The sequence below is a fragment of the Phragmites australis genome, chromosome 22 (assembly GCF_958298935.1).
Source record: "Phragmites australis chromosome 22, lpPhrAust1.1, whole genome shotgun sequence".
Lineage (NCBI taxonomy): Eukaryota > Viridiplantae > Streptophyta > Magnoliopsida > Poales > Poaceae > Phragmites > Phragmites australis.
In genome coordinates this window covers 2,112,675-2,140,074 of record NC_084942.1, presented here as the reverse complement: position 1 = coordinate 2,140,074, position 27,400 = coordinate 2,112,675, and the positions used below count along the sequence as shown (strand labels likewise).

The following is a 27,400-nucleotide window of genomic DNA, read 5'->3' as shown; positions in this document are numbered from 1 at the left end:
CGCTCGGCGAAGCGTCGCCTCGATCGACGCAACTGTCAGACGAATCTCCCGACGATCGCACGATGTCAGCGGTTGCCAGGCGTATTTTCCTCGATCTGCGCGGCGACCGCGCGTGCCGCCCGTATGGTTATCATACCCTTCGGAAGTTGTGTGGACACGCGTCCACTCATTTTCCCGTTGGAACGTACTTGAGGTCTAGGTCCGCAAGGGCCACCTCTCGAAAGCATACCATATGGCGTCCGCGCTAGCCTTGGCCTCGGTCGCGACGAAGGGCCCATTCGCAGTCTCCGTCCCATCGCCTACCAACGGGCCCGGGGGCTACTGTCGGTGTATTCAGAACCAGGGGTCCCTAAGTCCCGAGGCCAGGCCGGCTATCCACCACATGTCACCACCCTGCGAGGTAAGAAAAAGCTAAGTCCCGGGAGAAGGTGCTCGGGGCCGCCGCCTCTAGTTCCCGAGCACCCTAGTTCCCCGATGATCTGCAGGGTCCAAATACTAAGACCAAAGTGCTCGGGAGAGAGTGCTCGGGGCTGCACGTGGCAGCCCCCGAGGACTCGGTGCCCCGAAGGTTCGCGCAAGATCATTCAACGACCCGAAGGGTCCCGTCGTCAGGGTGTCATCTAGTCAAAGGCCCAATGCCGCATTTAATAGGCACGCGCGGTCTGACATCCTGACATCCTGACATTCTCAGCTGCCCACGCCCCAGTGTCAGACCCTGCCATGCACTAGCAGGGGGCCGTGGGTCCATTAAATGCACGGGTCCCGTCCCGTTTTTATCCAGATGCCTCGGGATAACGTTGCCAGAATCGAAGCACTCCGCCTGCCACCCTGCCCTGGCAGAAGAACAAGACAGGGTGGGCGCACTAGGCACCTCTGAGGCTGACCGGTGGGCCCCTTTTAGGGCGCCCCGAGGCTTCCGCAGCGGCTGGTGGTCGAATGCGCGCCGCATTTCTCCACCGCCCCTGTCACTTCGCCAAAATGAAATGATTACGCCTTTCTCCGTGGCACCTTGGCATTCGTGTCCCCTCTTTCCCATTCAGGATATGTTGAGGTCGGCGCGCCTATAAAAGGAAAGGATGGAGAACACTAAAAAAGGAGAAGAAAAAGCCTTCGACCACCAGACGACCAACAATCTCCGACGAACCAGGCCAAAGATAGATCGACAGACACTCGAACCAGCTCGAGTTAAGCTAGAACATAAGAGCCTCAAGCTCTTTGTAAACAGCTCTCCCCTTAGAACCAGATACCTCCTTGAAGAATTCTCTTCAAGGATAAATATAGTGTTCATACAGGAGTAGGGTGTTACGCCTCCGTGCGGCCCGAACCTGTCTAAAACCCGGCGTACCCACTTTTTCTTGCATTAGGGTGATCGTCTCCCGCCAGCCATCGCATTTATTTCCGTTCCCGCTTATTTCCCAAACAAGCTTTTCCAGGATCATCCCCCCGGCCGAATCTCTAAAAAGGGGTCTCTCGGGATCCCTGCGACAGGAGTTCACTCTCCGACACATACCGTTCTGCAACGAGCGCCACGGAGAGGGCCCACCAGGTAGCCATCGAGCAGTCCGGCGCGCCCGCCCAGTCTTGTACGCCTGACACAGCAGGGCGGCAGGCGAGGCACCTCGGGCTTCGCGATGTTATCCCGAGGCACGCCGGATGTCCTGCGATGGGACATGCGCATTAAATGTCCCGACGCCCCCTGCCAGAACGTGGCAGGGACTGCCAGGAAGCGTGACAGGAGTAGTTGGAGGCGACAGGCCACGCGCCCTCTTAAATGTGGCATCGGGCCTTTCACCAGTTGACACCTCACCGTTGGACCTCTGTGAGGACCACCGGCGAAGGACTTCTGAGGTCATCGGGGAACCGAGTGCTCGGGGGCCACTGTTCACAGCCCCGAGCACTCTCTCCCGGATATACCCTTTCTTGGTCCTCGGGGAACCGAGTGCTCGGGGGTCACTGTTCACGGCCCCGAGCACTCTCTCCCGGAATTGGCTGTTTGGGTCCTCAGGGAACCGAGTGCTCGGGGGCCACCGCTCGCGACCCTGAGCACTCTCTCCCGAACTGACTTCCTTTGGGTCTTCGGGGGACTCGGGTGCTCGGGGGCCACTGTTCGCAGCCCCGAGAACCCCCTTCCCGGTACTTGGCTTTTTTGGTCGTCGGGGGACTTGAGTGCTCGAGGGTCACTGTTCACAGCCCCGAGCACTCTCTTCCCAGCACTTGGTCTTCTCGGGCCATCGGGGAACTCGGGTACTCGGGGACCACTGTTCATGGCCCCGAGCACCCTCTCCTGGGAATTAGTCTTCTCGCACTTCGGGGAGATCATCCCCGCGGGAGGGCGCCATGTGGCAACCTGCTGATCTGGCCTTAGGACTCGGGGACCCCTGGTTCCTGTGTCACCGACAGCGACCAAACGCTAGCAGTGTACTGACCCATGAAACCATTCTCCGAGTGGCAGCCGTTGCATGACAACTGGCGCCCGATCAGTCGGTCAGTAGCTCGAGCATCATAACCCTATAGTTGTACACTTTCGACTTTGTCGTCAGCTTCCCCGTTGACGTATACCTGCAAACAATCATCAACTTAATTGACACTAATGGCATGTGATGTGCGTGCGTGTGAAAACTAATCAACCGTGTGAGGTGCATACCCGGTGGTGCCGACTGAGCACGCGGGTGATGACATGGTTGTCGGCCTTGTTGGAGCCGACCTTGGCCATGCCCAAGTCGGAGTTCATATGTGGGTGCGATAGGTGTGGTTGAGCAGGACATTCTGCACTTGAAGTCGCGGTGGATCACGCATGGGGCTGCTCGCGCATGTAGTCTAGCACAATGCCTAGCCGCATCTGCAGGAGGCCACCTCCGGCGGATGGCGGTGGGTGGAGGTAGCTCTTGAGGCTGTTATTGGGTATAAACTCGAACATCAGCAGTTAGAGATACAAGTGGATACTCAATGTGTAGTTCTAGAATACTATTTAGTTTATTTATATTAACTTAATTAGATGGAGTACATCTCTAATTCATTTTTTTAGTTTTGGGTCAACCTAATAATCTAAAAAATACTAAACTTGCATCCCTACTAGAAGCCCCACCAAGCACCAAGTACGACAAGTTCATCCTGCTCAGCGGGTCCACCTGCATGCATCCATGCATTCAAATTACTGCAATTGTTAGTACAATGATTGCATGGTATGTATAGGTGAAAGGTAGTTATGGATGTGTTTGGTTTCTCGGATGAGGTTTTATAGAGCTGCATTGTATAAATAGACTGAGGGGAAACTGATTGAGCGGAGTAATATTTGTTGAAAAGAAGAGTGTTTGATTGGTTGTATCTGTCTAGAGAGGCCAAGCTGAGTTTCTATTTGGTTGATTGAATTTGAAGTCACATGAGTGAATGTAAGAGTTGAGATTGTGATTGGTTACTCGTACGAAAATAATTTTATGATACTAATAAGTATGACGACATGCATGAGTGGATGCAACAGGCCAGACTTCACTCCAGAGCTAGAATGATATCATATATTTATATTCACCGAGCTAAATTAGAACAGTAAATATGACTAATAAACCTGCTTCTTCGTAAAATTATACGCATTCATCGATGCCACTATAGGAATCCGGACCACCAAACACACGGATACGGTGCTCCGCGCCTCCGCTCCGGCGACAATGTGATCACCAAGTCAAGATAAGTTTGCAGGGTACAAAGTACAGGTCCATATGGGGAAAAAGAAGTAAAAGCGAAGCAACGCATCGCGTCCACTCACAGAGAACACGCACGGGTTAATTCCGTGCTCGATCACTGGCTCGACCTCAATTCTCAATGACGAATCCTGCCGGTAATGTCACCTGGTACCTGAACCCACTCTGTTTCCTGTAGCAATAGCACCGAACCCATTCGATTTAAACGTGAGAAACACCAAACAGGCGCGACGCAGCAGGGTGTGTGGTTGCGTACCTCGATGCGGAACTCCTGCTTGCCCCGGCGTCGATGGTCCAGTCGCAGCCGCTTGTTGACGGCGGGGGTGCCGTCGGCGAGACGGCTGCGGAACACCACGGCGTAGGCGCCCCGCCACACCACGTTGCCCTCGTTGAACCCGTCCGTCGCGTGCTCTATCTCCCGGTACGTGAACACCTGCTCGCCGCGGCTCCGGGGCTGCGCCGAGAACCCCAGCCTCCCGGCGTATACCCACCCTGCGCCTGCGGACGGACGCACGGACGCGTGCACCGCCGCAGAGGAAATCGTGAGCAGCGGCAAGTTGCAATACTCTGTCGCATTGGTTGGTTACCAAGTACTTACCGGCCGTGGCGTAGCACCTGGTGTTGTGACTGCCGCAGCTGGACGCCGGCGCGCCCGGCTTGTCGTCGGCTCGTCGCCGTTGAAGCTCCCACCTGTGTCTACCGTCCGGGGCTTCGCCGGGCGGGTCACCACCAGGATGGCGGCCACGTCGACGAGCAGCACGAGTCCTATCGCCAACGCTGAAACAGGCAGTATGATGAACAGAGAATATGCCCGCCCGCCGCCGTTGTCCCGGTTGGGGGCCGGCCATGGCGCGAGCCGCGCGTCGGTGAGGTCGTCCGTGGCGACAGGGGAAGGCGCCGGCGGCGGCAAAGGCGGGGAGAACACGTCCGCCATTCCGACTTTCCAGAACGGGTGGGTACGTAGCTAGGAGAGTAGGAGATGCCAAGAGGGTGGTGCAGACAGTGAACAGAGACAGACGGAATACAATGAGTGTACAGACGATATAACTAGAAGGTGGTGCACAAAGAATTAGAGTAGAGTAGAAATTCTCTGAATCTACTGGACGGTAGCTGTTGTTTGATTAAATGTGTTACGTACATGTGACTACGTCGATCAATCAGGAATTCACAGTATTAAAAAAAAGCTAGATTGTATTACCTTTTTATTAGTGCTTGTTTATCACACAACATTTCCACTTTAGTGTTGTGTTAGAAATGTTTGCAAAGAGATGGCTGAGTTGAATCGGAAGGCTTTGGATTGCTCCAAAGGAAAAGGTTTCTGCTCAGCTGTCGTAGGATCCGAGGACAAAATCGGAGTGAACTGAAACTGTAGCTGCTTGCATGCACTCCGCAAGGTGGTGGACACCTGTACATCTAGTGCAGCATGACTGACGTTGAAGCATTTTTTTTGTAAATTCGGAGGAAAAACATTTGTTTGTTTCTTACAAAGACAGGCTCGGTGTCGTCATTAGTCTAAATCTTCCTCTCTTTTTTAACAGCACTTATTACTTGAATATATAGCCTTAGCTAGCTATGATGAATTTTCAATTATATTATGAAAAGCTTCATGATTTGATAACATCATTTAGTAGGCAAAATGATAAAAAGGTCTAGTAATAAAAATAGGCTCAGTCCAGGCTTGATCTTTCTCTCAGCCCAGCCTCAACATCCTATGTGAATGCCACGTGGTCTCATGGTTCAGTCCAAGACCGTTCACACCTCCTGCTTCACGTTAATCTCACTACTTCTCTCCAAAACAAATTTTATAGGACCTGATATAAAAATATTTTTATAAAATCCTGATTTACATCGTAGGTCTCTAATTCAACAATTAAGAACGACATGTGTATAATAAAAAAAGAGAGACACATATCACACTAAAAATAAGATCTTTTAAAAGAGCAAAGTCCTATAAAATTTATTTCTCCTCCTCTCAGCCCAGCCTCTGTCCGGCCCACGGATTCCTCCATTCGCTAATCCCAGCCCAATCACGCTCCAACCTCTAAGCCCCCAGTTCTGAGCGCCGCCGCTCGGCTCCTTCCTCCACCCCTCGCCTGTCGCCGCCTCCCTCACCGGGCACCGCAGCGCGTCCCGGACCCAGTCAGCTCCCTGCGAGACACAAGAAGCGCGGAGGAGCTCCAAGGGAGATGGGGTGGAAGGCTGCGGAGAAGCTCATCAGGCACTGGAAGATCCTCCGCGGTGACAACGTAATTCTCACTCTGCATCCCCCAGTTCCTCTTGTGACTCGTCCTCTCTTGTCATTGCAAGATCTCTAAGTCGCTCTCTGTGCTTTCTACTGCCAGGTGATGATCATCAGAGGCAAGGACAAGGGGGAGACCGGGCCGATCAAGCGGGTCATTCGGTCGCAGAATCGCGTCATCGTGGAGGGCAAGAACTTGGTGATTTGTTATTACTCAATCCTCGCTGTATATTTGGCTTGAATGTGGAAATCAGTGTAGAATATGTTCCTATACTGCATTTGGTGGCTACATTAGACTCAGCGCAGTTGCATATATGGCAGTTTAGTTTGTTGCAGGCTGGTTGTATCGATTCAATCGAGCCTGCCCTCAGTAACATTGCACTCTAGGTGTTCGTCGAAATTCCCAATTCACTACAATTGAAAGGCGGCCTGCCATAAATTTGGTTCTATTTCTTCTGAGTTCAGACTAGCGTTGGAGATGTGCTCATGGTTTAAATCTAGTGTTGTAAGTGATTTGATGATGCCCAGCCTTTGTCCCCATTGCACTGCTTTGAGGCCTATCGTATGAGTTTGATCTGTGAATACTGAATAACTAAATCTAACTCTTTCCCCAAAAGTACCACGCATCCATCATGGCACAAAGATAGCAAAGTAGGAAGAGAGCACTTATTGACAGGAATTGGGAACTGAATAGTAGAAAGAATACCACTGGCACTTAGGGGAACAAGCCCACCCATATCTACTGTTTGTATGTTTTGCTTGATTGAGGAGGATAGGGCAAGTATAATTTCTTGATGTGTAACAAATCATTATTGTGGGTACATACTGCAATGTCGTTTTACATGCTTTACTGTTTTTCCTTGGTGCACACTTGCCTACCATATCAGCAGTTCAAACTGACATAAGACCATCTAAGTTTCTTGCTGAATTAACATATGCAATTAGCCCATAAGCAATAGATGCTCAATAACTCAATTAGCTTATAGTGTGGTAGCAGATTGATTTGTGTTGCGGAATTTGGCTGTGATGAATACCAAACAGGAACTTTTCTCATCATTCTAAAATCAGTGTGTATTTACTGAAAAATATTTTTGCACACTTGCTTGTTTATTCTGGGTGCTGTTAACTGCAACAAGCAAAGGGAGACATCTTTTTCATTGTCTTGTGACTTGTCATGTCCTCTTGAACATCAGAATTACGTAAATAATTGTGCTATCATCATTTCAGGTTAAGAAACACATTAAGCAAGGTGAAGGGCACACAGGTGGTATTTTCTCGATTGAAGCTCCACTTCATGTTTCAAATGTCCAAGTAGTTGACCCGGTCACTGGGTATGAATATGATACTTGACCATCTTTTAGTACCTATAGCGATATTGCTTATATTCACTTCCACATTTATAAAATCATTTGTCAACACAATGTTTACCGCAGGAAACCATGTAAGGTTGGATATAAGTATTTGGAAGATGGAACGAAAGTCAGGTTCGCTAGAGGAATGAATGCATCTGGTGCTGTGATACCCCGGCCAGAAATTCTGAAGGAGAGAAGAAAACCGAGGCCCACGTCACGTATGTCTCATAAAAACCTCTTTTATGCTCATTATATGGTGACCCACATCATGTATGTCTCATAAACACATCTTATATGCTCATTATATGGTGCCTTTCAAGGCACACTAATTCACTAAAAAAAGGTGTGAACCAAACTAAATGGAACTTTATGCTGCAAAAATGAAAGCAGACATGAACTAGCTGTATTTAACATTTTTCCCCCCTCCTGTTGCTTCGATTTTTTTTTTACTGGCACATTATATATGTTTTATCTAATCTATGTTAGATAACTGATTCCCCTGTAGTCACCCTACTGCAGTTCATTGTGCCAACGATGTTTGACGTGCTATACTTTTTCGGTACCTTTCCTGTGCAGGCATGAGAATAGTAGTTAAGGGCCCTTTGGATTGTATTGTAGGATTTTTGGAGGATTCCAATGCTTAGGGATTTTTCCTACAAGGGCATTTCGAACAAAGGAATGTACTTGCAGAATTTGTATGGAATGCATCCTTACACCCCCAAATCCATAGGAAACTCTTAACATGAGCTCAAACCTCATGTTTTGAGAAGTCCAATGCATGCGATCTCTTTCTCTCTCCTCTCTCTCTCTCTCTCTCTCTCCAAAATTCCAAACACAACACTCTAACAGGAAAACATCCCTGTGTTTTGGAATCCTGGATTCTATAGTATAGGGCACTCCATTCCTACGTTTTTCCTATTGATGCGTTTTCTAATTCTTGCTTTTCTAAGAAGCCCTAAATAATTATGGAGCGTAAAGGCTCTGATGTTCCGTTTTGAATACTAGTTATGAGCAAGCTCCGAAGATGACATAGGTTGCTTAAGCAAATGAATAAGTAGATTTAATCAGTATGAAAAACAAACATTTCGCCATATACTCTTTTCTCTAGTGCCTATTTTGTAGTCGCATGCAATGCAAGCAAATGCATTATGTTCCTATTTGAGTATGGGTCACGTGTCCGTCTTGTGATGAGAAACTGCTCTAACTGTTTCCTTCCACTCACGCAGCTGGCCCAAAGGATACACCAATTGAGCTTGTGCTGGAGAAGACCTACGATGACAAAGCTGGAATTGGTATGCCTGATCTATAGCTGCCGCGTTGGTTGTGTTGAGAGAGTTCAGTATATTTGACCAGATCCTAGTTAAGGTATTAGGGGGTCGATGATTGCAAATCTGCAGTTGTATCATGCTTCCCTCATAATAATCATGTATTAGCGATTGAAAGAATGATTACTGGCATGCATAATGTTGTGTTTCTTTTATCAAAGTGTCTGGTTCTCCAGAAATGCATTCTTGAATGTGAATTGGTGAAGATTTGTATCTTCTTAATGGGATATCCATTTGTGAAAAGAGATGGATCGAAATTGTTGTTTCTGTGCTTTTGGAACCATCTATTGTTTCAGAATGCAGCGCTTTAAGGGTGCTTGATGTAGTGGTTCTGGGAGTTTCAAACAACAAGTAGCTTGGGCCGTGATAATGTCATGACATATATTAGGTTTTGGACAGGAGAATTAAACATACCACGTAGTTACATTCAGGACAAAATTTCATCCACAGAAAGATTTACTAGTGTTGCAATCCTACTATAAGATATGGTGGTTAAGCCTTCTTCTGGAGCTCTTCGATCGGCAGCTGCTGCCGCTCCGGTCTAAGCACACATAAACTTTGCTTCCCGCGCGATTGCAGCTGCAAACGGGTCCAATTCCTCGTGCACTTCTTCGATCACATCCAGTGAGTCGTTCAACGAGCATACAAACTGGTCCATATCGTCATCAGCTTCAGTTGTCGTTGCCACCTCAGATCTGGCAGCCGCGTTCTCCTCTGCTCCGTCTGTCGTTATGATGTCAACAAGCGAGTCGGCGAAGGCGACGAGATCATCAGCCATAGCAGGAGCTTCAGTTGTCGTCGAGCCCTCAGAGCTGGCAGCTGTTTCCTCAAGTGAGTCAAGTGAGTCGTTCAACGTGCTTACAAACTGGTCCATGTCATCAGCTTCCTCCTCTGCTCCGTCTGTTGGTATGTCAAGAAGCGAATCGGCGAAGGCTTCATCGTCATGAGCCGCACCAGGGGCCTCCGTGGACGGCAGATCAGGTTCTGCAATGGGCCCCGGCGAGCAAGCTGCCGGTGGAGGCCGAGGCATGAACAACTGTGCTTGCGCCGCCGGTGCTTGCTGTGGCATATGGCAGGCACGTACCGCCGAGAGAGTCGGCAAAGGCGCCTGCTGCCGAGGTGGGGCACACGGCCATGGTGGCGCGGACGCTGGCAAGCGACCCGGCTGCACCACTGGACGGGGCCGGACGGGCGCTGGAGGCAGAGCCGAAGCAGGTGATCGTGTCACGGAGGGAGTCGACGAAGGAGCCATACCGCGGTGAGGCGCACACGGCCGTGGTGGTTCGAAGGACGTCGTGTAACCGGCCGGCTTCACCACCGGAGGGGTCGGGACAATAGCACCTCTGATCCGCTTGGGGCACGGCGGCTCGGCGTCAACCTGCGGCGCTAGCCTCTTGGGCGCGGCCTGCGCGACGATGGGATCCTCAGGCGCCGGTTGCGCGAAGACAGCAGCAGATTCTTGGCGCGCCGCGGAGTCTGGAGCAGCGTTGGGAGAAGTGTAGATCCTGCAGAGCACGCGCTCTGTGTCGCCGACGACGGCTTCATTCAAGCAGAACGAGCACGAGTACTCCTCCATGAGCCAGTCCGTGTACTGTTTGCCCTTCTTGTAGCGAAGCTTCCTGACCTCGCCGACCTTGACGTCGGCGCTGTCCTTGATATCGATGGTCCTCTGCGAGGTCCACGAGCCGGGGCCGGCGACGCGCACGTACCTGATGTCTTTCGCTGCCTTGGGCTGTTGCCGCCTGCAGATGGTGAAGAAGAAGCGGTCGTCGGTCTTGGACGACGCGGGCCGGAACTGGCCGGCGAGGACGCCCGGCTCGCAGGCGTAGACGTCGGCGTGGTGGATGACGGGACGGATGGCCTCGTGCAGCGGCGCGCCGGCGATGAGGCGCGGCAGGTAGTAGGTGACGACCTCCCTTGGCGACGGGGTGAAGCGGAACCCGCGCTGGAAGATCTTGTCGAGCGGCGCCGCCATCTCCACAGTCCGCGGAAGAGAGGAGGCCGGGATGGAGCACGAGAGGGCGCGAGGAGAATGTGGCTTCGAGCGGTAACCGGTGCTGGGGATTTATAGACCAACAGGCGGTGACCGGAGATCCGAGCGCCAGTCGGACTAATTTCGCTTTCCGTTTATGGAATCGGACTCGGGGCTTGCGTAGGAAGATCTGAGTTTCCTAATCTGTCGCCATGCTTTCTAAGAATCCGAGTCCTACTGGCTAGTCGGATTGACCGTGGCACTCCTGCCAGAAGGGACTAGAGACCCCTGTCACTGGTGCCTCTTCATCCTCGTCGCGCTTAATCCAGAATTGCAACGTCCTGCGCGCCAGCCCATCGTCGACGATCTCCCGTGGCTCTTGGTGCATGCGGACCTCGCGGATGTGGCTCCTTGACGATTTCACCGCCGCCACATCAATTTCTCTAAAAGCGCAATGGTGCCCATGCACGTCCCGGAGGCGATGGTGTCGCAGCTTGTGGCGGTCCTCGGCTGCCGGGTGGAAGGTTTCCCTCAAACTGAAAACTTGAAGATCTCCGATGGCAGTCGCAGTTGCTCAACATCTCTGGTCGCTTGACCCTTGTCAACTCTGCCCTCGATAGTCTGTCTACCTGTATATGCAATCAGAAATGTTGTAACTCAAACGTGTGCGCGCATCTACTGCTCAGCTCACAGTCTATTATTGGGTCAGCTCAAAAATATTATCCATTTGAGTTTATTTCTGTGAACTATCTCGCATCTATAATGTTTCAGACGTTAAGTTTAATGTTTCAGACGTTATAGAATTTTATTGGAATAATTATTTTCGTATGTTGCATCCTAAAATATCTTTCGTACAGATTCGGACAAAAAAATTATCCAATTGAGTTAGTTCCTATATTTTCGCATCTCCAATGTTTCAGACTTTCAAATTTAATATTTCAGATATTATGGAAATTTGTTACCATAGTTATTTTTGTATGTTGCATCTCGGAATCTCTTTCGTACAAATTCGGACCCGAAAAATTACCCATTTGAGTTAATTCCTATATTTTCGCATCTCCAATGTTTCATATGTTCAAATTTAATGTTACAGACGAGACGTTATGAAATTTATTGTCATAGTTATTTTCATATGTTGCACATATGGGATTTCACCCGAAAATGTTGCATGCAATATGGAGTGATGTTGCGGTGAGAATTTTCTCCTAAAATCGGATGCATATAATGAACTATTTTGGCATATATGATAACACAAGTTGCCCATATATATCCTGTGAGACTTTTGGATGAACTGTCTCTAGAACACAAACCTGGGTTAGCATCTAACAACATCAAAACAAGTATGTTAGTTTATAGAGTGCAACTTTAATGGGTTTTCAGTTTCATATTCATGCTTATTGTATTACCGGTGAACAGACTTGAATTTAAAAATAAGAGAGTGTCAGATGATGTTTAAATAATAATTATAATTATGAGCACTTGGTTATAGTTGTTAATAAAGATAGTGTTTAAGTGATCATTGTAAAAGATAGGAGCATTGACTAAGCTATAATGTTGTGCTTATCTTGACAAATGACTCCTAAAATAGACCTTTATCCATATTGGGTCTACGGCTATCAAAGCTTTCTGTGAAAAAGACCGGTTGCTTCAGTGACAAGACGGAGTTTCAGAATCTACTACTGTTTTGGAATATGCTACACATGTATGCATAATTTTATTTGATTAATTATTAATTTATTATCAAATAAAAATTGAATTCACCATTCATTTGGTATTTCTACTTTCTTTTCTAAGGATTTAAAAATTTTATTGGTTTATAGTTTATTCTATTCTAGAACAAACAAATATTCAAATTAGGTGAACATGTAACTAAACATTGTTCTTCATTTTGTACTATTTTACAATTTTAGACCTAACTGTTATTTTCTTTTAATCATAGACAGTCTCTCTCATTGCATCATATCTCAATGTTCCTCTTCGATATCCTTTGCGCTTTAGAGGTTCACGATCATATGTTCTGGATTATACGCCTTCAGTTGAGGCATCATCTATAATCATAGTAGTAAATTCTGTCTCTCTGAGCACAAGCATGACGATAATGGAATTCCATGGGATTTTAATAGCCAGTGATAACAAGATCAACATATGCAATATTCTTGTTGAACAAAGTTAGTCTCCTAGTTATTTGGGTATTTATTTTAATGCAAAGTGAGCACTTAACATTAATGGCTTTTACTTTTTAGCATTGTTGTTGATCATACAATTTGGATGATGTAAAATGAATCAGGAAACTGTTTAATGCCTTGCATTATGTGATATCACAGGTTATTGAGATATATTAAATATGCACTTATGCACAATCCCATGATTGGTACTGTGTTTTGTTTCTTATTTTTTAGGTACCTCTCATAATTTGTTTCCTATTCAATTAATTTCTGAAGGTGCTGACCTGTATGGTGGAAGGGGTTGTTACTATTTGAAGAAAGAAGATGTTCTCTGAACCTGGCATTGATAAATTTTGGGCTAGCTTTCCTGAGGAAACGAGGCTTTGAGCCAATGCAAATTCCCTTTTTCATGAGAAATAAAACTATGGGAAAATGTGTGCAAGTGGCCTAGTTCGACGAGGAGATTTACAAAGTAGGGCTGATGAAATATTCCCTGGTTGCAAATCATGTAGTATGATTTTACATTGGTTAAATTATTCTTTTGTAGTTTTCTTTTTGGGAAAGTAATTTCTCTATCAATTTGCCATCATGGGTTCACAACTTATATGTTAGTTTTAGTTCTGTACAACAAAAATTTGAAAGATACATTTTCTCCAATGAAATGACTAATATGTGGTACTCATTTATCTTTTGAAATTTCATACACGAAATATGAGCAATGATGTATCATCTTAGAAGGGAGATCTTCTAATTAAGTTTGACATGTTCACACAACATTTTTTTGTCTTGTGTTTTCTTTCTTCCTTTATTATTTTTCTGGTTGTAACGCACAGGCAAATAAATAGTTTGGACAAAAAATGTAAATAATTGTTGTATATGTCACAATAAATCTAATTAAACTTGCAAACAAAGAATCATTGTTTTGGAACTGTACTGAAGATAGAATACATTACCATTGTTTTTACCATGCCAAATGAATATTTGAAAAGAATCAAGAAGTTCCATTCAGGCATTGGCCCCACACACATCAATATTTTATCCCTTGGCCACCACCTGCTCGGTGCCTCACGGTCCTTGGCCGCTACCTGCCCGGCACCGTTGCCCGCCCATGGCCTCTCCGCTCGACGATGTCGCCCACCAGTGGCCTCTCCGCCCAGCGCCGCCCACCCACCATGGCACTTCTTAAAGTATTACAATTAATATACCTTTACAGAGTCTTAACCTAACTAAGCTCAACACGTGTCCCATGGGACCCACATCGAGTCTCCCTTCGAGGTTGGTGGTGAATTCCTTCTGTTTATTTTCTCGCCAGATTATTGTTATCCCGTGGGATCGTTTTTGGGTTGGCCTCTGTTGTCTTGTCGAATATCTTTCTGTTGCATCCCTTCATCCTTCGGGCTTTTGTCTCTGCTCTTCATCCTTCGGGTTTCGTAGTATCCCTTTGTATTCCAGGCTTCGATCTCTGCTCTTCGTCCTCCGGGCTTCGATCTCTGCTCTTCATCCTTCAAGCTTTGTTCCCTGCTCTTTGCCTGGGCTTTGACCTTCGCATTGCGTCTAGGCTTCGCTATCGCTTTCACCCTTCAGTGTTCTTTTCTTCACGTGTTCTCTTCGGGATCATCGCTTATAGCCTCAGACCTTTAGTCCTCCGTCGTACGCCATTCGACCTAATCCCTATAGAGCATAGTAAAAATATCTCTATCGCAATATTAACCTTGTTACTTTGACTTTGTAGTTAGTTGATATGGTGGAAGTTAAGGAATGAGGGCCAACATAGTACCACTCCCCAACAAGAGTTTTTATAATAAAACACACCTTTACTGAAAACGAGAGGATAAAAAACTACAGAAGATTAAGCAGTAAAGATGATAGCATACAACAACACCGAATATCTCTAATATGCACCACCAACAACAACAAAAAATGCTCTAAGAAATGGCTAAAACGCTTCTATTTTCGCGATGACGTGTAGAATTGATGCTGATGGAAAACGTGACCTCTTGCTCTTCAGAATTTCTTTGTCATTTGGAACCGTGTCACTATCCTTGCATCATGCTAACGGCAAGACTTTTGCAATGACTAGTTTGGTGGTCAGCAAGCACGATGAGAAGAGGAGACGGGAAGGAGGAAAGGGGATATGCTAGCTAGTCCATCTGTTCCCCAGCAACACCCCACGAGGCCGGCGGCGTCCGTCCGGTAGCGGCGACCAGCACGGCGGCGTCCCGGAAGCGGCCGTTAACCCCAGACGGATATCAGGTTGGCATCCTCCTCCTCCTCCCTCTCGGCTGCGGCTGCGGTTAGCAGGTGCCGCCACGAGCAACAGAGCCATGTCGCCCACCCCGTCGCTCGGCGGCGAGGAGCAGCTCACGGAGGTGGTGGTGGTCCGGCACGGGGAGACCTCCTGGAACGCCTCCCGCGTCGTTCAGGTCGGTCGCCCCTCCTCATTCTTCGCCGTCCTTCTATTTATGATGCACCCTGTACTACTGTTTCCCCAACAAGAGGCCAGTGTCACCCGGACACCCATGCCCAAATTTCTTTGCTGAATTGGTCACCCAAGACTGAGTAGATTCCGACACCCGTGTTATTTTCGAGTTGTATTTCTCATGTCTCGAATCAGACACACCTATTGATTGAGAGGAAAGCTGTTGATGAGTCAGAAGCAAACATGATTGATTTCAGGCAATTTGTCCATCCTTCGAGTGCTAACGGCATATGTTTATGCTTGTTTTGATCTGTCAACTATTTCGTCAGTCAAAAAAAAAAAAAAAACTCCAAACGTTTTGATGCCACGTTCCTAGTGTCCTTGTCTAATTTTTTATACCTGACAAAATCATATAATGTCTCTTTGTCATCATATCTGTACGTAGAAAATGGTAACATTTTTTTATCTTTTTGAGGAATTAGAAAACAATATCTCTGTAGCCTGTAGGCCTGCATCCCTATTTACCTACATGTTGATACATTGATAATCTAGTAATGCTGCCTTCACCTTGTAAATCAGGCATGCAAATAGTTGGTAAGAATTTTTCTTTATACTCCAATAGTTCGATCATGGTTGGTTAAATTTTGAAGCTAGGAAATGATATCATGTCTTTTGCGATATACTACAGCAATGTGTTAATATCTACAATCCAACATTCTAGATTTGGATAGGTCCTTGTAGCTATTCTTCCATCAACTGTACTTGTTTCGGGAAAGCGAAATTAACTCAGAATCCTTAAACAGGGACAAATGGATCCAGAGCTAAATGAGATTGGTAGACAGCAAGGTGTTGTGGTAAGGTTCATTTGCTTAAACTGCAATGATGAATATTTGCAGTTCCATTTGTAGTCTTGACATTTTTGTTGAAAATCTGATGAAACTCGTAAGGTGGCCCGTCGGCTGTCAAGAGAAGCCAAACCAGCTGCCATATACTCTTCTGATTTGAAGCGTGCTGTTGAGACTGCGGAAATTATAGCAAAAGCTTGTGGTGTATCAAATGTAAGTGCATTTTGTCCTTTTTTTAAGGATAATTGCATTCTGTATTTGTGCCCCCCTCTCAGCAACACTTTGTTTCAGTTGGTGCTTAACGAAGCACTGAGAGAAAGGCACATGGGATATCTCCAAGGCTTGAAGTGGGATGATGCTGTGAATAAAAACCCAGATGTTTTTAAAGGCTTTGATATTTTTAAAATTACCAAGGGTTCTGATCCTGACAGCAGAAACCAAGAAATACCAGTAAGTACACCCCTTCAACGAAATTTCCAACTTCGTCTCCATTGAAATGGTTACCGATGAGTTGTTTTAGTAAGAACTTAAATTGACTTAAGCCATGTGAATAACTATACCTGTATTTCCCACCGAATGACCGAATGTTGCTAGTTACCTCTGAAAAAGGTGTTCACAAGTTCCCTCTAGCAATGCGTACCAATATTACAGCCATGCTACCCTGCACTTCATTTGCTGATGTTCAGGGTGGTGGAGAGAGCCTTAATCAGCTAACTGAGCGCTGCGTCTCCTACTTGAACAAAATTGCCCGGGAACACATCGGTAAGCTGCAAACCTCATTCTTAGTTTTCTTCATCTCCCGAATTCACATATAGTTAACACTACAGTGAAGTTTGCGAAACAGACTAAACAAATCAGACTCCTCCTATATGTTCTGAACATTGCTCTGCTCCTTGTGAATATCTTATCTGCTCATTGGCAGTTCTGAACTCTGAAGACTCAAAGTGTCTTGTAATGCTGCCGCTGCATTGGCAGGTGAACGGGTGGTGGTGGTCTCCCATGGCGCTGCCATAGTGGAGCTCTGCCGGCACACTGATCCACCCAACAGCTCGATTCGAAGGAACATCCCCAACACCTCGCTGAATGTATTCCATATTTTCGGGGTCACTGGCCGGTGGATCCTTGAGAGGTATGGGGATGCTAGCCATCTGGCTAGTGAAGATGGCTTTCTGGAGAACGCATTCGGCGGCGACGGGGCCTCCGCGTAACAAGAGCAGCGGTTCATGGTCGATACAGTCGGAGATTCAGACACAAATAATTGAGGCATGAAAAAAATTCCGTTCTTCGATTGCTAATTTTCATGTGTCTAGTCCAGTATAACCATTTTTAGACGATGAAAAAAAGTTACGATCTTTTGCATCTTGTGATGCATACAATATAACCATATTTTCGAAATTAGCATTGCTTTTGTCCTGGACGCCTCGATATGTTGAAATCTCTCTCTACTAAAATTGGGTGAGTTTCCAAACTGCAAACATGAGCCAATTCTGTCCAGTATAACCATGAACAAGAAGATGTTATGTTCGCCTAGTAAGTTGCATCGTAAGCATAATCATAAACAAGCGCACTACAAAGCGACCAAGATGGCTAGATTTCAACTTCTTGAAGCGGACCTTATTTTCTTTTCTTTCTTTTGTTAACGTTAAAAATGAAGTAACTTTGAACTCGATCCTACCTACGAGCTTTGAACTCGAATATTCACACTGTGAACTCATATATCAAATGTTGGAACCGAAGTCTCGACAAGGTGAACCTTCGTTTGTAGAGAAAGTCGAAGGGTTCTAAAGGTGACACGTGCTTGGGGTAAACTGTCTCAATTGATTATCGTTGTCTCGGATACAGTATGGTTTTATTTATAGTTCGTACTTAACCATTCCACATGGGATTTACAGTTTCTACCCTCTTAACTGCTATATCCTTAGAATATTCGAAAGCATTATGGTACAATCAAGCATATTTACATAATTACAATTCTGTCTCGGACAATTAAAGCGGGTCCCGTCATCCAGTCACATCCTTCAGTAACCCCGGGATTCCGCCGAAGGTTTCTCAGCTATCGGCCCGGAGGTTCACCACGGGCTTCGCTTCTCCCCTTCGACGCCACGAGCCGATCTTCGGTCCCAGTTCGAAGACACACTGCTACTTTCGTCCATTCCGGTCAACAAAATTACCAGTGTAGCCTTCGGCTTCCGACCGAAAGCCCGCTCCCGCCTTCGCCGACGAGGATAGCCGGGACCGCGGGCACGCCTTCAGCCTTCGACCGAAAGTACTTCGCGATCTTCGCCTGCACTCCCTGAAATAACCCTGCAATCACATGAATGTGTAGCCTCCATTAAACTTCGAGTTATCCTACGAAAGGAGGAAGATCATCTCCAACATCAAATAAATTTGAACTCGATTATAAGAGCTTTGAACTCGAATATTCCTACTTTGAAATAAAAAATCAAATAACTTTGAGCTCGATTTCAAGAATTTTGAACTCGAATCCAAGGGCGATATGACCTCCAATCCATGAACTTTGAACTCGAGAGATTTAAGAAATTTCAGCACAAATTGAAGAACGCAGAGCAAATGTAACTTTGAGCAAATTGAGGAGTGATTCAGGCAGTGACGAGGGGAAGACGAGAAAGAGAGATAAGTGAGAACGTTTGGGAAAGGACCTCGATGTGCCCGGGGAGGAGGAAGGGGAACGAATGCAGCGTGAGTGTTCGTTCTTGACAGGAATCTTGAACAAGCATACTAGATTCCACTAGCCAAAGCGCTGATGCATTACAATAAAAATATAAATATTAAATATAATAATATTAAATAAAAACTTAAGGTATGGAGATATGAATGCGTCATAAGAGTGCCATCGAACGAATATTTTAGGAGTGATATCGTAGTTTGATTTTAAATAGGATCTGAAAAGGAAGAAGATTGTCCGCTAATTTTTCTCCTAATTTGTTTATTTACTTTTAGTAGTAAAATCGGTTTAATATCTATAGCTAGTAACAAGACGGGTATGCTGAAAGGCGAGTGTGAATAGTAAAAGTGGATAAATCATTCGAAATTTAGGGTTTTTAATTAGATGTAGGAGAGTAGAGAAAGAGATGACGCGAGAATCAAATTATATTTTATACAGTAGAGATTGTAAGTAGAATTGTAAGATTTTTTAGTGTAATATTATTGCTCAGCGATAATGGCTTTCGGGAGAATACTTTTGGCGGCGAAGGGGTCTCCGGAATCCGGATGGCGCACTCTCAAGAGGATGGCATTTGAGAGTGCTCCATTGGTTTAAGTGCTTAAAAGTTTAAATTCTTGTTAACCGGTCACTGTCTTTCCATCTTAAAATAACGGAACCCAACGAAATTACAGTCAAATCTGAGAATTAATAATAGAACATCAGCGCAAGCCGATGGATTCCCCACAAGGCCAGTGGCATCAGAAAGCAATGGAGTGAGTGGTCCTGGAAGCTGCAATGCTGCTGCAGCTACGAGATATCCGTACTCCCCTCTCACCCTCTGCAGCCGTTCACGCCAATTGAGCAATGCCTCCAGCCTCGTCGGCCGGTGAGCACTTCGCGGAGGTGGTGGTGGTGCGGCATGGAGAGACGTCGTGGAACGCCTCCCGTACCATTCAGGTCGGTTCTCTTCTCTTGTCTTCCTTCTACACTCGTCCGATCACTATTGGCTTCTCCACCTGCAATTTGTACCAAGAAAAAATCCTCCATTTTTCAGATGATCTTTTTTGTTGCTGTTTTGGGATATCAATGGTATGACTTGAAATTGCTCCTCCTCCAGTGAACTGGGTGCATCTGACAGTTACTAAAAGTACAGGCCCTTCTCACGGTTCTTCCATCAATTTCCTCCATGCATCTGACAGAGACCCAAACTCTTGTAACAGGGACAGATGGACCCGGAGCTAAATGACACTGGTAGACAGCAAGCTGCCATGGTATGCTATACTTTATGAAATTATGATGTGGAATTATAATCTGGGGTTTTATGTGATTCTGATTTGATACAAAACCTGAAGGTTGCCCGTCGGCTGTCCAAAGAAGCCAAGCCAGCTGCTGTGTACTCCTCTGATTTGAAGCGTGCTGCCGAGACAGCGCAAACTATCGCAACAGCTTGCGATGTATGCAATGTATGGAGATTCTGGAACGCCACCTCCATTAGTCTGCAATGTTTTTCACTCCATGAGTTACTGTTTGTTTCAGCTGGTTTTTGATCAGGCACTGAGAGAAAGGCACATGGGAGATCTCCAGGGTTTGCAGTATGGTGATGCCGTCAGAAGCAAACCTGAATCTTACAAGGCTTTGTCATCTGATGAGAGAAACCAAGAAATCCCTGTAACTTACTTCCATTCTCCTTTCAAGTACTTCTTCCTCGCAAAAAAAAAGTACTTCTTAGTTTTAGTTGGTGTAAAACGGTAGCCATGTCGCCGCAGGATTCGCATTAGCCCAAATGCAGCATCAACCACTAGTCATTCAAGAACATGCACAAGATGACCTGTATGTGCAGGATAGAAGTTTAAACATTTGTAGTTTGGTCACATCCACATTTTTGGATAATGTAAGCTTTATTAACTCTTACCGTTACGTCAAGGAGATACAATCTGGTCACATCCACATGCTTGCTGAAAATTATGCGTTGACAATGACGTTGAATCCTTCTAGCCCTCTTTCAGTTGGTTGCTACTACGAGTTATCTAAGAAACATTCCCTTTCTGATAGGGTGGTGGGGAGAGTCTTGATCAACTATCTGAGCGGTGTGTTTCCTACTTGAACACAATAGCTGAGAAGCACAAGGGTAAGCGGTAGTTCTCATACCGAGGTTTCTTTCTTTCTTTTTTCTTTTTTGCTGAGAAAAGATAGTGAGGCTACTCTTTTGTTTTTCTTTATGGTTTCAAACACAGAAAAAAATATATACCGAGTGTGATTTACTAAATTTTTCATAGTCCATTAAGTGCGTGTTATCAGTATTCAGCACAATACAGCTGACAGAATTTAGAAAAACAACTGCATGGTACTATTTTTCACTCTGTCGAAACTTGCATCTGATCTGTACAGTTATGGTCGTCAAGTTCTCTTAACTCCAAACTTCCAATGAACAAGTGAACAACTTCAAATTGAAGCTTTTTTTAGTCGTGTGGTTATGCCGTCATATGTTGCATTGACGGATTTGGACCCCCTGACTTCACACCGTTTGAAGTCAGGGGTACTGTAGCATGACTTTAAACTCGTGTGAGGCGTTGGATCAGAAATGTACGCACAAAATTTAGTGATATAGTAACGTTATAAACAGTAAAATGTGAACATTATTTTAATAAACAGTAAATCTACACAGTATTCAAAGTCAGGGATACTATTTTTTAATGTAGCATCAGAAATATTTTACTGTTGCTCACACCACAAGGGAGAGGGTGATCGTGGTCTCCCATGGCGCAGCCATACAGGAAATCTGCAGGCATGCTGATCCCACTTGCTCGGTTCGCAGAGGAATACCCAACACTTTAATCAGTGTCCTCCATATCTCCGGTTCCAACGGCCATTGGATCCTTGACAAGTTCGGGGACGTCGGTCACCTCAAAGAAGATTACTTTCTTCAGAATGCATTTGGCGACGATGGCGCCTCTGCCTAAAATCAACCGTGAAGAGAGGAACATGTTATATGTTCATCCTACTTGAGTTTCGTGTACCGACCAACTCCTGTTTGAGGCGTTGTGGGCTACTGCAACAATGCCGCAATCCATTCCTGAATCATCTCAATTTTTTTAGGAAAAAAAAAACCATTCGGCGATCGAGACATTCACGGATGAAGAATTCCTCCCGATTCTTCCACCGCTACTATGCTCTCACTTATCAGTGTAATATAATAATGAACTTTTATGTTCACTGGATCACATTGCAATTTTTGGATTGCAACTAATCTCTCCAGTAAAAAAATACTTGACGCAATCATAATTTAATGTCCTTCAAGTGCAACAACGTCGAGACTCAGAATGAAAACGGTTCAGATACACACTGGTAATAGTCATTCTATATCTTTATCTTTATTTTTAATCGAAAATAAAAACGAATACGGATAATATCGAAAATAAATATGGTGCGAACACGAATCAAATATAAATACGGATCTGAATATCTGTCAAATGATAAAGACCCTTTAAATTATGCATAAATTTGGTTTGCAACCATACCAAAATTTGAGACAATTGAGAGTATGACGTGGGGCTCACTTGTCATAGAAAATTTTTCCTATCAAAATATAGCCAAATAGGATCTTATTTTATAGATTTAATTACAAAGATAATAATGGTAGAGTCAGATTGTAAATCGGACTTATAGTTTGGAAAATATAGTCATTTGAATATTGTTATCTCTAAGTTCTGAATCTGAAAAACTAAAAACTGATATTATCTGTTTTGAATTTGATCGGATATTCATTTTCGTATCCTTATCTGACGCAAAAAAGTGTTTTCATTTCCGTATCCAATCTGAAAATATCCGTATCTATATCCGTATCCGGATAAGATCATTTGTATCTGTTTTTTCGAATACGAAGCGGAAAATATTTGCTCCGTTTTCAAGCCTAATCCAGACTCCGCTCTCTGCGACCATAGGTGACTTTATCCTTGCATATGAAACTCCCTCAGCACCCGTAGACCCTCACGGCAATGTGGCAGAATGGTGTCATAAGGTTTTGACAACCACACCAAAAGAATAGTGATATGCGATAAATAATATTCTCATCTATATTTAGTAGAATGTATTGAAGGAAAGAAACCATATCACCTTTCAGAATTTAACAAGAACATCGAATCAAATTGTAAACCAAACGGTAGAAGATATCCTCCAAAGGAGACAGACAATCTTCTTAATGGGCTGACAATCTTGTCCTCGGGGTCAGGCATTTTGCTGTTTTATTTACTTATAGTTTCGTTTAACGACTATCGTCTCTTTTTCTTTTTTTAAGTCTATGTTGTATCTAAAACTCATGTAAATACTCTTAATTGATTTTGGCAGAGCTCCTGTCGTCTCGGGAAAAAAACAACGCCTAAACTCCGTGGACATAGGGATGCGAGTTTTATATTTTATGGAATATTGAGTCGATCCAAAACTAAAGATAAACTACGTGGACGGCTGGATGCGTCTTGAGGGCATACAACCTGGCAGTTCAACGGCCGTGATGCAGTAAAAAGCTTGACGCTGGCCTCGGCTGCCATCAATTGGTGCCGCCGCGACGACGCTTCGCCGCCTCCAATCCACCCTTGCTCGCACCGCGGCCGCCGTCGCAGCGTTTGATGTCAAGAAGGCTCCTGCCCCGCATCACCCCGCTCCCGCGCCGCCACCGCCGCCGCAGCAGCAGCCACGACCCGAACCACCCACCGATCACCCCCGCCCTCGCGGCCTCGCTCGCGCACGCCCTCGCCACCCGCTCCTCCAACCCCACCTGGTCCCGCTCCCTCGCCGCGCTCCTCCCCTCCCCGCTCTCCGACGCCCGCCTCGCCGCCGCCGTCTCCTCCCTCCCCAACCCCTGCCTCGCCCTCGCGCTCGTCTCCTGGTACCAGACCCACCACCATGACGCTCCGACGACCCCTCTCGCCCACTCCGCGCTGCTCCGCCTCCTCGCCCGCTCCCGCCGCTTTGACGCCGCGGAGGCCACGCTCCAGTCCATGTCCCTCGGGGGCGCCGCCGCCGCGCCCACGCGCGCCTGCCTCGGCGAGCTCGCCGCCGCCTACGCCGATGCCGGGATGGACGGGAAGGCCGCCGAGATGTGCGAGCGCGCCAGGGAGCTGTACGGCAAGCTCCCTGAGGTGAGCCACTGCAACCGCCTGCTCAGGCTTCTCGTGGAGCGCCGCCGCTGGGCGGACGCCCACAAGCTATATGACGAAATGCTTGCCGACGAGGACGGCGCGGATAATTACAGTACGTGCGTGCTAGTCCGAGGGTTGTGCTTGGAAGGGCGGGTGGAGGAGGGGAGGGAGCTGATTGAGGCGAGGTGGGGAGAAGGGTGCATTCCACATGTTGTGTTCTACAATGTATTGATCGATGGGTATTGCCGGCGCGGGGACATTGGGAGGGGATTGTTGCTGTTGGGTGATATGGACATGAAGGGATTCTTGCCAACCGTGGTGACATATGGAACACTTATTAACTGGCTCGGGAGGAAAGGTGATTTGGGGAAGATTGGGAGTTTACTTTGGGAGATGAGGGTGAGAGGATTGTTCCCAAATGTGCAGATTTATAACACTGTGATTGATGCTTTGTGCAAATGGCAGTCAGCATCACAGGCAATGGTTGTTCTGAAGCAAATGTTTGCAAGTGGGTGTGACCCGGATATCATCACGTTTAATACTTGGATATCAGCGTTTTGTCAGGAAGGGCATGCTCGAGAGGCTGAGCATCTTTTGAGGGAAGCCATTAGGAGGGAGTTGAAACCAAATCAATTAAGCTATACTCCTTTGATTCATGGTTTCTGCATCAGAGGAGAAGTGATGGTTGCGTCGGATTTGCTTATGGAAATGATCGAAAGAGGGCATGCTCCTGACGTGGTTACATTTGGAGCGTTAATTCATGGCCTTGTTGTTGCTGGGAAGGTCAGTGATGCCTTGATTGTCAGGGATAAGATGATAGAGAGGCAGGTGATGCCTGATGTTAACATATATAATGTATTGATTAGTGGTCTATGCAAGAAACAGATGCTTCCTGCAGCTAAGAACCTTCTTGCAGAAATGCTTGAGCAAAATGTGCAGCCTGATCAATTTGTGTATACCACTTTAATTGATGGTTTCATTAGGAGTGAGAATCTCAGTGACGCAAGGAAAATATTTGAATTCATGGAACAAGAAGGTACCTGCCCAGATGTTGTTGGCCACAATGCTATGATAAAAGGATACTGTCAGTTTGGAATGATGAATGAAGCAATTCTATGCATGAGCAGCATGAGAAAGGTTGGGTGCATCCCAGATGAGTTTACATATACTACGATTATCGATGGCTACGCTAAACAAGGTAATATAAGTGCATCTCTAAGGTTATTATGCGATATGATGAAGCGGGTATGCAAACCAAATGTTGTTACATACTCGTCATTAATAAGTGGATACTGCAAGATAGGTGATACAGACACTGCAGAAGATATATTGGCAAATATGCAATCTGAAGGTCTGTGTCCTAATGTTATACACTATACAATTCTAATTGGTAGTCTGTTTAAGAAAGATAAAGTAATGAAAGCTGTTGCATACTTTGAACAAATGCTGCTTAACCGTTGTTCTCCTAATGATGTTACGTCGCATTATTTAGTTAATGGGCTCACAAACAGTATGCACTGTATCATCAACTCAAACTGCAGTAGTACTATTAAGGTGCATGACAAGAATGTTCTTTTAGATGTATTCAAGGGATTGGTTTTTGATGGATGGGACCCAAGGATTTCAGCATACAATGCTATTGTCTTCAGTCTGTGTAGACATGATATGCTTGGGAAGGCACTGGACTTGAAAGATAAGATGGTTAACAAAGGCTACTCGCCAGACCCTATAACCTTCCTTTCACTCCTTTATGGCTTTTGTTCTGTTGGAAAACAAAGGAACTGGAGGAGCGTCCTTCCTAATGAATTTCAGAAGGATGAATTCAAGATAATCTTTAGGTACAAGACGCTATTCGATCAACATGTAGTTAAGTCAGTTAGCTGCGAAGTATCTAGGGTTTTACAGTTATATGCTGACGAGATTCAGTCCATACAACATCCAGAGCAGAGATTTTCTGGTTCTTGACTCACAGAATCATGGTTTGCCTGGCTTTTGGAAACAAGGTGTAGTTGTTATTTGGATTTTGACTTCAGCAACTGGATACTGAGCAGAACAGCATGATCTATTCTTTGTTGCTAAAAGAGAATTTCCTCCAGCACTGAATTTCAAGATTGGCAGTGCTATTAGCAAGACAATATATTCCAGTAGAGATCTTCCTTGAAGGTAATAATCTTGATATACATGGTTTTAGACAAGTTTAGACAATGCTTGTTACAAATTCTTTGTATATTGCCAAACATTTCGTGACAACTGACAACCAAAGTAATGTTGCTTTTATGTGTCTGTTATTTTTTTCGTTCTTGCAACAATCAGTATACTTGCTTAAAACAATTAATGTTTTCCATTCTTCAAGTGTATTATATCAACTATTTACTTGTTAGGCAAAGGCTGTTGCATAAAGTTCAAAGGACCGCCAGATGGTGCCTCATAGTTTAGATAAGTGACCATTTGAGTCGCACTCTAAACTTCTGGCATGTCACATCATTTTTTTTGGATGGACAGGTAAAATGTGTGGATATTTAACCAGCCTTCCAGACCAACTCTTGAACTTAAGCATGGATAAATAGTTTGATATACCCTTTCTATTTGTGTGCATATAGTAAATAGTTTTAAGTTGGGGGCCTGGGGCTATTACCGTGATCACATACTATGCAACCCTTCATTTTCTGAGATACACTATATACAGTATAAGCTATTAACCTTTTACCATCCTATTCACATTGTCCTAATTGCCTAATGTCTTCCAGCATTTGTTATTATCTGTAATTCATCAATTCTGCTTTCTGTGGATAGCAATATTGTAGATTGCTTCTCACCCACCATCCCATCAGCATTGTTGTAGAGGAACGGCACATATGTGAATAAATATGAGATTTGGAGATATATGAGGAAGGAGATTGTGACATTTTTTTTTTACCGTGACTATTGTTAATATTTTCTGCATGTCTTAGTTTCTCAATAGTGGTTCCTTATCAATTAAAATCCTATGATTTTTTCTCCTATAGTTGGTCATTGCCCTATTGCTAAATTCATTTCTCAAGGTAAACCGTTTTCATTTTTTTAAAAAAAAATATTTCCATCTGTTCCATAATGACACAGGCATTGAAATGTAAAACCACAGAATGATCAATCGCTAGGGAATTATGGTTGCAACTGCTAAAGCTCATGAACATTGAAATGCCTTGATGAACCAAATCCAAGCAACTCTACACTGCTCTTGGTATGGACACATCTGATTCCTTTTTTCTTTTCTTTAGAAGATATGAGTCACGCTAACTCTTGGAGTGTCTTGCAGGTAAGCAAGGCGTGCTGCTTGCTCATATCACTCATAACTACTAGGTACGCAGGACAGTTGATACTTTTTTCTCCTGTAGGACATTAGACTAAACATAATTTGTATGTGCAGATACTTGCTTTTTTTTAGATCATGTGCGGATACTTGTGTACATAGTTGCTGACCATACTGAGTTACTGACCGTATGACTCATTATTACGAGAGGAGCTATGACAAATAGTTCAACCCTGTATCTTCTATTTTTCATTTACCTTTTGGTGTTACCCCTCTGGGTCGGTCTAGAAGGCTTTTAA

The 27,400-nt window shown here is 45.3% G+C and overlaps 4 protein-coding genes and 1 pseudogene across 8 annotated transcripts; 4 read left to right on the top strand and 1 right to left on the bottom strand.

The window, feature by feature from the left end:
* Nucleotides 1-2,477: 2,477 nt before the first annotated feature.
* LOC133905369 (proline-rich receptor-like protein kinase PERK10) lies at nt 2,478-4,629 on the bottom strand (annotated as a pseudogene).
* Nucleotides 4,630-5,689: 1,060 nt separating this feature from the next.
* LOC133904228 (uncharacterized) lies at nt 5,690-8,878 on the top strand. The gene is made up of 5 exons (XM_062345688.1): nt 5,690-5,941; nt 6,038-6,133; nt 7,162-7,265; nt 7,368-7,504; nt 8,513-8,878. Exons 1-5 carry the CDS (start codon nt 5,882-5,884, stop codon nt 8,593-8,595), a joined length of 480 nt encoding a protein of 159 aa, XP_062201672.1. The 5' UTR covers nt 5,690-5,881; the 3' UTR covers nt 8,596-8,878.
* Nucleotides 8,879-14,821: 5,943 nt separating this feature from the next.
* Nucleotides 14,822-17,425, top strand: LOC133905390 (phosphoglycerate mutase-like protein 4). 2 transcript variants are annotated; one of them, XM_062347148.1, is made up of 6 exons: nt 14,822-15,171; nt 15,971-16,021; nt 16,115-16,225; nt 16,304-16,462; nt 16,699-16,774; nt 16,935-17,178. In XM_062347148.1, the coding sequence occupies exons 1-6, from the start codon at nt 15,073-15,075 to the stop codon at nt 17,024-17,026; spliced, it is 588 nt and encodes a 195-aa protein (XP_062203132.1). In that variant the 5' UTR covers nt 14,822-15,072; the 3' UTR covers nt 17,027-17,178. The 2 variants fall into 2 exon arrangements, with proteins under 2 accessions (XP_062203132.1, XP_062203131.1); XM_062347147.1 differs by having other exon boundaries at nt 14,824-15,171; nt 16,988-17,425.
* Nucleotides 17,426-19,490: 2,065 nt separating this feature from the next.
* Nucleotides 19,491-21,022, top strand: LOC133905108 (phosphoglycerate mutase-like protein 4). Of its 2 annotated transcripts, none has more exons than XM_062346821.1 (5): nt 19,491-19,634; nt 19,898-19,948; nt 20,030-20,140; nt 20,229-20,345; nt 20,730-21,022. In XM_062346821.1, the coding sequence occupies exons 1-5, from the start codon at nt 19,542-19,544 to the stop codon at nt 20,814-20,816; spliced, it is 459 nt and encodes a 152-aa protein (XP_062202805.1). In that variant the 5' UTR covers nt 19,491-19,541; the 3' UTR covers nt 20,817-21,022. The 2 variants fall into 2 exon arrangements, with proteins under 2 accessions (XP_062202805.1, XP_062202804.1); XM_062346820.1 differs by having other exon boundaries at nt 20,214-20,345.
* Nucleotides 21,023-23,239: 2,217 nt separating this feature from the next.
* LOC133905400 (pentatricopeptide repeat-containing protein At1g52620) lies at nt 23,240-27,338 on the top strand. 3 transcript variants are annotated; one of them, XM_062347161.1, is made up of 3 exons: nt 23,240-25,975; nt 26,934-27,032; nt 27,108-27,338. In XM_062347161.1, exon 1 carries the CDS (start codon nt 23,300-23,302, stop codon nt 25,775-25,777), a length of 2,478 nt encoding a protein of 825 aa, XP_062203145.1. In that variant the 5' UTR covers nt 23,240-23,299; the 3' UTR covers nt 25,778-25,975; nt 26,934-27,032; nt 27,108-27,338. The 3 variants fall into 3 exon arrangements, with proteins under 3 accessions (XP_062203145.1, XP_062203143.1, XP_062203144.1); XM_062347159.1 differs by having other exon boundaries at nt 26,912-27,032; XM_062347160.1 differs by having other exon boundaries at nt 26,194-27,032.
* The last annotated feature ends 62 nt before the right edge of the window (nt 27,339-27,400 follow it).